Source organism: Ochotona curzoniae, unplaced genomic scaffold, assembly GCF_017591425.1.
Source record: "Ochotona curzoniae isolate NIBS_2020 unplaced genomic scaffold, NIBS_Ocur_1.0 contig_908, whole genome shotgun sequence".
Lineage (NCBI taxonomy): Eukaryota > Metazoa > Chordata > Mammalia > Lagomorpha > Ochotonidae > Ochotona > Ochotona curzoniae.
In genome coordinates this window covers 12,020,373-12,031,664 of record NW_024466607.1, presented here as the reverse complement: position 1 = coordinate 12,031,664, position 11,292 = coordinate 12,020,373, and the positions used below count along the sequence as shown (strand labels likewise).

The following is an 11,292-nucleotide window of genomic DNA, read 5'->3' as shown; positions in this document are numbered from 1 at the left end:
CCCTTCTTAAGTTTTAAAGCATCGGGTCTTCAGATCTGACGTTTTTAGGAGTTGCCTGACCTGGCAGTTTACTGTTACCGTGACTAAGAAAACTGAGCAACTGCAGCGAGAAGGGACGCCACGTTCACGGAGACAAAGCCAGTTGTCCTTGCTGTGCAAGTTCTCCTTTGTCAGACTGAGCGAGTGCTGCCTTGGGGGTGCAGTGAATGGACAGTCCCCTGGGCAGCAGGACACACAGGTAGGAAGCTGGAAGCCCTGGCACCATGGATGCTCCTCCGTGTAGGGAGGTTCATCCTGCCCCCCCCCACCCCACCAGCACTAACAGCGAGAAAAGAGGCTGAGCTCTTCTCAGGCTGGGTCAAAGAACTTTGTCTTTTTTTCCATTTCAAAAGGACTATGTAGGGCCTAGCACAGTAGCCTAGTAGCTAAAGTCCTCACCTTGCACATGCTGGGATCCCACATGGGCGCCGGTTCTAATCCCAGCTGCTCCCCTTCCCATCCAGCTCCCTGCTTGTGGCCAGGGAGAGCAGTCGAGGACAGCCCAAAGCCTTGGGACTCTGCACCCTTCTGGGAGACCTGGAAGAGGCTCTGGGTTTCTGGCTTCAGATCAGTGCAGCTCCGGCTGTTGTGGCCACTAGGGGGGGTGAATCACTGGAGGGAAGATCTTCCTCTCTGTCTCTCCTCTCTGTATATCCGCCTTTCCAATGAAAAAATGATAAAAATAAATCTTTAAATAAAAAAAAAAAACTAAAGTTTGGGTGAGTAGAGAAAAATGAAACATGTGAGGAGTCAGACTAAACACTTTAATTTTTGTAAGATCCTCTTTCAAGTCTTGGGGAGGTTTATGTCACATGTATACAAATTAGACATTGCTAATATGTACAAAAGTATCTTCTACAGTTTATGAACAATATCGATATTTCATTTGCAGTAAACAGAACATTACAAAAACAGTTAAAATGCATTTTCTATTAAGCACAATACACAACATAATTCAGTTTTATTAAAAAATAACTTCACAATACAGAGCAATTATCTTTAGGGAGAAGTTGTTCCTGCAGTTCACTTCAATCAGCACAAGGGGTCACTGCAGTGGAGGGCTGGCCTCTCCCTTGTAGAAAGGGGCTTCCAGGGCTGCCCCTTCAGGGTTGGGCCCCAACCACAGCCGAGATGGGCACAACTACTCACTGCCTATGGAGGAGACTTCTGCCACACCCCCACCCCTTCCATGTGCTAATCCCTGACCCTGTGGAAATGATGAGCCCTCACTCTTGCAGTTCTGTTAGGTTCTATGGCACAACTGACCTTAAATTAAAATAGGTGATCTCTGTGGGTTTGCTCTAATGGCATGGACCCTTAAAACAGAGGAGAGGGACCTGCATCATGACAAAGACAAAGGCTTGAGGGCTTGCTGCTGGTTCAGAGATGGAGGGGACCCCAGCAGCAGGAAGGCAGGCAGTCTTGGAGAGCCCAGGAACCCCGTGCCTAGCCCACAGGACTGCCAGCAGGGAACACAAGTCTGCCCCTGAGTGAGTCTGGCCCAGTGCCGTGAAAGCAATGCTTCATTCCAACCCTGGGGGTCCATTCTGTGGGACCCTGAGCAGGAAGCTCCAGCCATCCCATGGAGGACCGAGAGCCACACAGCCGTGAGCTAGTACACGGGTGTTGCATTCCACTGCTAAACTTGAGGTACTTTCTCATACAGCAAAAAGCTGATACGCTCTCCAAAGTAACTTTCCTAGCCTAACTAGGTCCAGCAGCTTGTTGGCGTTCTGAATATGTATCTGCCCACTGGGCAGTGGGAAGCAAGTCTCCTGTGCAGGCAACTTCTGAAAATCCTTCACATGAATCAGACACTGTGTTGTGTTCCTATCAGGTCATTCTTTGCCTTAGTGTTTTCTAGCACACTTCAGTCTATTGCAACTTGGCAGGCAACTGCCCACCTAACCCTGTTTACATTCTCCGTCTGGGTGACAGTTCAGGATGTCCACGGTCTCCCCTCCTTCCACCTAGGACCCTTCCTGGCTTCCCTAGGAGTCCAGGTGAGGCCTGGGGCAGGAAGGTACCAAGTTGGACAGCGAACATCCAATATGAATTTCTTCTGCATAACTATATTAAACTGGCACTAAGGTGATTAAGTACACTTGAGGACAAAAAAAACCTAAACATTTCTTTTAAAAAGACATATATACAACATTTTATAGGTCAATGGTCTCTGGAGAACCCACCCAACACCATGAAGACAGGTAATGAACACAGCACGCTATCCCCTCTGGTCCTAGGTTCACTCATGGTTCCAACAGCAGCTGTGCAGGCAGTGCAGCCCTCACACGCAAGATGGAAAGACAGGCCTGCACTCTGCTCCAGAGCGGGCATCACTGTGGGAGCACGCTCTCCAACCGATTCCTCCAGAAACACCCCTGGGCAGCAGACCTGAGTGACCCCCAACTGTGCTGCCAATCCTGCCTATGCGGGGACCCCCAAACCACAACTGTGTTTGAGAGAAGCCCCTTAAGTAATCAAAGTGAAGATGGCTCAGAAGAAACCATTTTGGGGGCCAGTAAAATTTTAAAAAATCATTTTTGTCTCTGACAGTATTCTAATATAAAGCATATAATAATGCTTACCAAGGCACCCCAAGGTACCGAGCACCGAAGCATGAACTGGAAGAGGATGTTTTACAATCAAGACTTATGATAGCATCTATTAAAAAGCACATAAAATACCAAGTCCTCAGAGACACTGCAGGGATACAGGGTTAAGGCTGACTCCTCTTCCTAGCCTCACCCCAGGCAGCGGTCAGGCCCCAAGGCAGACCGTGGGCAACACGCTCACCCTTCCTCATCCTCTGAGACTGCAGAGCAGTAAGGAGGCAGTGACCCAGAGCCCTACTGTGTCGACCCGGGGGTAGGGGCTGGGGTCGGGGGCGTGTCTAGGAGTAAATGGAAATGACTGGACGGTCGGTCACCGTGAGCATTTCTTCACAGCCCTACACTTGGCAGTTTCTATGCTGAAACCTGAAAACCCATAAGAACAATCTATTCCAAGGGATACAAGGAATGAAGAGAGTCTACCCAAAATAATATTGCAAAGTATATGTGGTAAATTTCATAATTTCTTGATTCAAGAAAACAAAATTCATGTCTATAGTTGGCTACTGTAAAATGTGGCATAAAAATATTTTTAGGAGATATCTGTATTTTAAACCTTCTGTGTACATGTAAATTAATGAGTATCAAGAAGAGTTTTTGAAATTCACCTCTAATAGGGAAATAGAACAACAGACTACCATTAAGTTTCTTAACCTTTTAAGTTACCAGATATTTACAAATAAAGATATAATTTGTATTTAAAAAAATGGATGGTTTTCAACTGTCTCTGCTGCTTTCACTGGGGCTCCGGTGACGAGAATAACTTCGGTCACTTTCACTGTCAGAGCCATAAGATCTACAACTCCTGTATAACAACATAAACAAAATATGTAAAAACCTCTTCACTGTCAATCCTTTAGATTTCTCTAACAACTTCTTTTTTGATAAAAGTGGCTTGAAAACATGATTGTGGAGCACAACATAGCATCTTATTATAGCAACCACCATAAACTTTTCAAACATTGCAAACAGTACTGCTGTTAAGGTTAAGTTAAAGAAACCTCTTGGGAAGTTTACTTGGAATCCATTCATGCAAATGCATAGGGGTAATTTCCAAGCTCACAGTCCATGAACAGTTTCATTATTGGTACAGGAACCAAAATGCAGCCCAACAAGGGGTGGGCGTGGGTTTGTGTCTGAACATGGCCACTGGGTCTCTCAGTCAAGTGAGCCTGGTTTTGCTCACCATTCACTTATTTTGTGGGTACTCATCTCCTCCCCACCCCCGCCTTTTGGGCCTCAGGGTAATTAATAGAGATGAGACCAGCAAGAGAGGGACAGTGGGAGCCCAGGAGGGGCACGGGCTGACTCGGGACCAGGGGCCCGCGAGGGCTTGCCAGGTGTACTGTAGGAGCTACTGATTTCACGAAGCAAAAGGAGATGGCACAGCACATGCGTATCTCCAGGCAAGGCAAGGAGGGGAGCCGGGAGGGTCATCATTGGAGGGGCCGCTTGCCATGCCGTGGAGCTGAGACCTGACCGTGAAGGCAGGAGGGAGCCCTTCAAGGGTTGACAGTGGGTCCGAGCTCAGGTCTTTTACAAGGGCCACTGAAGCTGCCATGTGTGCAGCGTAAGACTAGAAGCCACCAGAAAGGGGCATTACAAAAGTTACCATAAAGATTGTAGTAGCCAAAATGTCACATGAAACATGTAATACATAAAAATATATGTATATTTTTCTAAATAAGTGATACAAACCTTAATCCTGAAGCAAATTATGACATTTTACACATTTTTTTTTTACTTAAAAAAAGAAAAATTAGCTATTCCTAGTAAATGGCGCTGCCTTAGGAAGTGGGCCATGGTTGGGGGCCTCCCTCTCTTTACTCATTCCTGAAAGACACCTGTCTGATGACATGTGAACAGTGAAAAATTCACTTGAGACGAACAATCACCAATGAATAGTGCCTGGCAGCGCTGACTGACCACCAAGGCCATGTGGAGAAGCTGCCCGAGGACTCCTGGAATCCTGTGCTCAGGCCACCACTGGCGGGTCAGCACTTGGCACCAAGTGCCCACCATGGCCTGCAGCGAAGGGAACACCCACCTGGACCGCCTGTTGTAACTTCTGCTTCGGTGGTAACTGTCGCTCCTCTGGCTTCGACTCCGACTCCGACTCCTGCTATAGTAGCTGTCGTAAGTGTAGGACCTGCTTTAACAAGAGCAGCACACAATACAGTTTCCCAGTCAGACAGTCACACGTTCCACGTCTTAGCACCTCAAGAGTGTCCTAGCTTACAACACGGGCACTAAATGACAATGTAGGAGGAACAGCTGTGTAACAAGCAAGCACAAGAAACGTTTAGCAATCACCCACGAAACTTACCAAAGGAAAGAAAAAAATGTTAACTTATTTTCTGCATTGAGAAACATCACAACATTAACACCGACTTAGTTTCACTGAATCTGGTGGTTCTTAATAGGCAATTGTATTTAATAAACACCCGTTAGCCTGTAATTACAATTTTACACTATCATTACCACTGATCTAATAGGTAAAAATCATCCAAAAGACTTTATTATTCAGAAAGGGCATGATTTCAGGAGACAAACCCATGCACTGAAGTTAGTCAATAAAACGTGACACTTTATAGTTAAGAATATGCAAAGCCAGGTCTGTAGTTCTGCCCCCACAGGTGGTACCTAACCCCTGTCCATACCTGGACCGGCTGTGGGGATCATACGAGCTGCTCCTGGATCGGCTCCTGCTGGACGTCCTAATGTTAATCACATGAAGGACCGTCATCTTGTGGGTCAGGGCAAGATAGGCTCTATCAAAAATCTAGACATTTATTTGTCCATCAGAGTGAAAGTACAGTGAAATCCTACAGCTGTATACTGGTTTTCACATGAAGAGTTGACTGGATGTTTTAAAGCCTATTTGATTCCAGAAGCTTAAGCTGTACGCAGTCCCTCTGCGGTGCACGTGAAGCAAGGCAATGGGAAGGCAGTGGACGGGGAGGGCAGGGGAGGCAGGTCGTAGGGAACTGCAGCTGCAGCACTGGAAAACACCTCAGAGGCCAAAGAGGGAAAGTAGCTGGGAAAGCGGCGTTTGGGGGTCTCCCTCCACCCCACTTCTTCCCCTTGGGGCCCTCTAGACAATGCACACATCCTGAACTTTGACCTAAGTCAAGGGAAGAGTGCAGGCGTGAACTTAGGTTAAGGAGCGAGTATCGGGGTGAGTGCAGGGAGCGGTCATGGAGCCTCTTTCTACCGCTGCCCTTGCCTCGCTCTGGTAAGACTGTTGTCCTAGCAACAGCCAGGAAGAAGTCCCTAGCTTCTGGAAAGAAAAAGCTAGGTGAGAAAATCAGCCAGTCCAGGATACCACAACTCTCCACAGCTACCCCACTCCGCTCGCAGAGACCGCAGTGAAGGCAGGTAGCCAGCTTACCTGTGGCTTTTGTAACTGCGGGAGGAACTGCTCCGGCCCCTGCTCCGGCCTCTGCTGTACCAGCCTCTGCTCCGACTCCTAGAGTAGCTTCTCGACCTACAATTAAAATGAGTGAAACCATACAGCTATATTAACCTGTCAGTTTAAATCAACTACTGGTAGCTTAGAAGGGGCAAACACACCCAGGGGAAGGTGCCCCAAACTCCTCACAGTGGCTATGAGGTGAGAGATGAGGAGGCAACCCTGTAATCGCCAGTTTCCACCAAGCAATGACAGAAAGGAATTCTTACAGGAGTCCTGTCTCAAACACCAAAAGAGGAAAAAAAAATCCAACTTCCAGGAATGGTAGAATGGGGTAAGGCACAGACTTACGACAGGTTCTAAAGTAGAAACACAAACAGCTACATTTACCAACACAGACATACTCTCTACAACACAAAGTGCAGTGCAAAAGTCAAATGTGTAGGGGACCTAAATATCTAAAAGGATTTTTACTTATGGAAAGTTCTAAAATATGCAAAAATAACTGTACAAGGACAGAAACATCTGTGATAAAAGCAACAATATTCTAACTAAAATATATAGCATTATGGTCACTTTACGAGATTTCATTGGTTCACCAAAGCTGTTTCATATCTGGTTCCTAAAAACACTGTAATCATTCATTTATGTCCTATACATTTAAGAAGGAAGTAGCGGAATTCTGCCCCTCTGCATTCCCCTGCCTCCCTCCACCCCACCCCCAACCCCAGATACTTCAGTCAAGTCGTCAGACACAGCACTGCCTCGCTGGGGAGAGGCTTCATAAGGAGTGGATGGCAAGTGTGACTCGGGATACACTTAGGTTATGGAAGACATGACCTGCTTCCAGCTGATCCGCACGAGAATGAATATATTACATTTTAACAGGGTTCTAGTCATTTGCTCATCCAAAGTTGGAGAGCCAGATTGTGAGGCGACTGTAACATATGTTCCGTCACAATTCCTGACTCCAAAGACTTCACAGCCTCATAGGCAAGTGAGGTCAGCTAGGTAATCAAACAGGATGCTGGGCAGTGGCCAGGCTTAGCTGGCTCAGCCCACTACTATGTTAACTGCACAGCCGAGAGCAAATTCCTCAGCCTTTAACTCACTGTCTTCATCTATAAACTTAAAAACCATCCATTCCAAAAGCAGGGGTAGGGAAGCTAAGAGGAGGTTGGCCAGCACCACCAACAGCTCCTGACTGACTGCACTGAAATGATAAGCAGACTGCAGCAGACTGCAACGGCATCCACATCATACAGAGACAAGGGCCAGGAATCACAAGCTTTCTGAGCCTGCTGGGGTCTAGGTGGGAACAAGGGAAGCCTTCTAACCCAAGACAAAATGGTCTGAGGGATGGGGGAGCTAGCAGAGCACTTCCTTGCAGAAGCACCTGAAAACAGATGTCGGGAGGGAAGGCACAGAAGACAGTAAGCAAGTAACCAAGGAGAGAACGGGAGACCACAGAGGGCACGCAGTGGCTACTTTTCAATGTAGTCTGAGAGAGTATGAAAAGAAAAAGACTGATTAATACCCAGAAAAATTAATTAATCAATGATTCTCATTGTGCTTTACATTCAATCAACATAAAGTACAATATTAATAAGGGTTGTGAGTAATTCAGAGGCAGGCAGAACCATGAACTATTTACACAGAAAAGAATGCAGGGCTGGAGTTGTGGGCAGAGGCTTAGGCAGCCTCCTGTGAAGATGGCATCCCATGCAAGCACCAATGGGATCTGGGATGCTTCTGCACTTCCTATCCAGCTCCTGTTAATACATCTGACAACGCAGTGAGACCAGATGAAGCTCCCGGCTTTGCCCCAACTCCAGCCTTTGCAGTCATTTAGGGGAGTGAACCAATATATATTGGAAGATCAATCTTTCTGTCTCTTCCTCTCTAATTCTACCTTTCAACTAAACAAATACATATTGGGGGTGGGGAGGAAAGGACAGGAAAGAGCAAAGCACGCAGCATAACTGCTTGCCACCTTCGATCGCCACCAGCAGCTACATTCGGGTTGTGACATGCTGTACTGTCGAGTCTACACTGATGGGAGCTGAATGCAGCCTCACCGACACCAAGCAATCAAAGATGAGCACCCAACTTAACCAACTTTGAATTCCATGTGCTCTGTACATCATTATCTGCCTTGACTGCCAAGGAAACAGGCCTACCTCTTTAAAGACAAGAAAACTGACAAGCTGTTGTGGCAACTGCTTTCTGCTGCCAGAGAGCTTTACTTAAAACTGAGCTCAAGTGTCTTCTGAAATCCCCACTCCCCATGTCCGCCAGCTGCTCTTGGGGTCAAACAGAACAAGATTTCTTACTCCCTTCTAGGTATGTTGAAATACTAACCTTGTCCCTCGCTCCCTCAAGCTATGCAACAGCTTTAGAAGCAAGGGCATCTGCTCACCGATAGGACGATGTGGCACTCCTGGACCGACTTCTCGAGTGACTGTAGGAGCCGGACCTCGTCCTGTGCCTGGACTGCGTCTCAGACTGACTCGGAGATCTGCTAGCACTCCTCGACTGGCTAGCACCGTGCCGGCTGGGCGTTTGCTCCTCGCTTGAACTCTCCTGATTTCTAGGCCTTCGGTTTAAGCGTGCTGTCTTCCTTACTTCATCAAATAGAGACCCAGGGCGAACTTTATTTTTGCTTTTGATTTCTATCCTCAAGCCCTGGGGCTTCACTTCTGGCAGGGCAGTCAGGGCCTTGACATCCACAGCACTGGACATGGCAGCAGGTGCTGCCACGTTCCCCACACCTGGCAAGGGCTTCCACTTGTTGTCCACGAGGCTGCTCTGGCTCTTCTCGGCTGCCTCCTTCTTGCCAGTACTTTCTACTGTGGCCAAACCAACAGGGCTGCCGTCCTGTTTCTCTGCTTCCCCCAGCAGTTTGCTTTCCTCTTTCACTCCCTCGGCCTCAGGGTGCTCCCTCTGCACACCCGTCTCGGGGGTGTCAGGCCGGGGCCCTCCTGCAGGGGAAGTCCCTTCTCCCTTGGCCGGGGAGGTCCTCTCAGGAGTGCATATCTCCATGTTGTCATCCGTCTGAAGCACGTCTGCCACCCCACCTGGCACACTTTTCTCATCATGCTGAATGTCTGAAGAACTGGCTGTGTTTTCCTTGGCAGGTGAAGTGGTGGGAGATCTGCTGGGTTTGCCATCCTCTTTAGTTAGCCGATCACAATCTAAGGCAACGGTTGCCGTATCTTGGCTACCTGAGAGGCTGCTCTTGCCACAGGGTTTCTCAGCTTTCGGAGTATTATTTTTTATAGTTATACTGTTGTCCGAAACTTCCTTTTGCTCTCCTGGCTCCTGGGTAACTTGCTTTTCATTAATCTCCTCCTCTTCCTCTTCCCCAAATTCTAGAGGAGGCTGCCAGTGAAACGCCTGCTTTCGCTTTGGAGCCTTGTGGTTTTTCTCTTTTTTCCCTTTCTCCTTCACCTTTCTGATGTGTTCCCTTTGAAGATCTTCCTTCGGCCCTTGTGTCTGTTTCCGTGGCTTTCCCTTACTGCTTTCTGCATTGGAACAGGACTCCTCAGAACTGGAAGCAGAAGGCTGCCGTGTGCCGCCTTGCCGAGCGCCATTGCTGTCAGACAGGGAAGCGCTGGTTGCAGATTTTGCCATGGGTCTGGCTTGGACGTGAACGCCACTCACCTCAGACTCAGAGTCTGATGTGGCCTCACCTTCCTCCTTATCAGCGGCCGGCCGGGCATGGCTTTTACTCTTCCGAGTTGCATCTCGCTCTGAGCTGGACTCGGAGTCCCATTTGCTCCCAGCGTACTGCTTCCTTTTGGGCTTACTACTATTTCTGGAGTGACCAGAAAAATTCTCTTTCAAAGTTCCTTTTTTTGAACTTGAGCATTCCTGCTCAGGCTTAGACTTCTCATCTTCTCTGGCTTTCTGCTTATCACTTGCTATTTCCATTTCGCCCTTCTCCTTCTCCTGGGCAGCACGGACACTGGACTGGTCACTGTCTGAAGAGTAATCTAAGGATGACCTACTTTCGCTATATTTTCTCTGCCGTGATGACTTGTTTCGGCGTCTGGTATATCTACTGCTGCGTGTCTTCTCAGAGCTGCTGCTGTACCTTTTATTTGAAGTGTGTTTTTTCCCACTGGATCTAAATTTCCTCTTGGCTCGTCTTCTATCATCACTGCTAACAGAAGTGTAAGATGATGATCTACTACTCCGCGAACGATCACTAAATCGATTTCGTGAATGAGATCTAGATGACGGAGACCTGGACCTTGAATGTGAGCTAGCTAGGCTATGTGACCGTGTGTATGATCTGGAATATGACCTACTCCTGGAAGACCTGCTCCTAGACCGTGTTGAGCTTTCGGAACTTCTATCACTGTATTTGGAATAAGCACTCTGATCACTTTCCACATTCTTTTCTCTCTTGTGGTAGGAAGAACTACCCGTCTCTTTCACACTCGCTCCCGTGTAAGTGCTCTGGATGGGCAGCAGGTGCGTTGTTTTAGCTTTCATCTCCTGGATCCGCTCGTAAGAGGGCTTCCAGGGCTTCTGTCCCGGCTTCCACCTCGAAGGAGGGGGACTGTCACTCAGTGGGATCACAGGGATGCTTTCTGCCACCAGCGGCTGCACCACCACGTTTTCATTTGGGGGCACTACTGCTCTTAAAGGCTCCATTTTTACTGGTTTGTTTTCACTTAACTGAGACACTGTTCTCCTGGGTGATGTTGATGGTGCCCTTTGGTGCTCCGACTTGGATTTACTTGGTGAACGTGATGAGGATTTTGATGCAGTCCTTGATCTGGAGCTTCCTCTCGAGTAGGATGGTGAGTGAGATTTCGATCTACAGGAGTCTCTGCTGGAACGGCTTGAGGAGCTTTGGTCATCCTTATCAGACTTGGACCAGTCCCTCTTGGAGGAATGCCGAGATGATAACGACGAGGAACGGGACCTCCTCTCCTGATCACAAGAGGATTTCACATGTCGAGTAGAAGACTTTGAGGACTCTATGTCAGATGGTACAACAACCCTTCTTTTCTTCGTCTGTTTGTGTCTTCGGCAGTGTTTCTGTTTTTTTGTCTTCTTTTTATGCTTAACCTTTTTCTCTTTTCTGCGTTTTTTATGGTGACTATCAGAGTGTCTTGTGCTCATGTCTGAATAATATCCATTATAGGACCATGATCGGGATCTCTGGGACAAACTCCTGTCATCCCAGCGGCTTGAGCAGGGGTCACTTAACCTATG

At 47.8% G+C, this 11,292-nt stretch overlaps 1 protein-coding gene across 1 annotated transcript in view; it reads right to left on the bottom strand.

Annotated features, from left to right (window-relative positions):
* Positions 1-788: 788 nt before the first annotated feature.
* The window catches only part of NKTR (natural killer cell triggering receptor), a 34,406-nt gene continuing 23,902 nt past the window's right edge, over positions 789-11,292 (bottom strand). The window contains exons 13-17 of the mRNA XM_040994304.1: positions 8,483-11,287; positions 6,043-6,138; positions 5,312-5,368; positions 4,699-4,800; positions 789-3,456 (exon numbers count right to left, since the gene is read on the bottom strand). Coding sequence (XP_040850238.1) covers positions 3,369-3,456; positions 4,699-4,800; positions 5,312-5,368; positions 6,043-6,138; positions 8,483-11,287 — 3,148 coding nt within the window. The 3' untranslated portion in view covers positions 789-3,368. The remainder of the gene's footprint in view (positions 3,457-4,698; positions 4,801-5,311; positions 5,369-6,042; positions 6,139-8,482; positions 11,288-11,292) is intronic.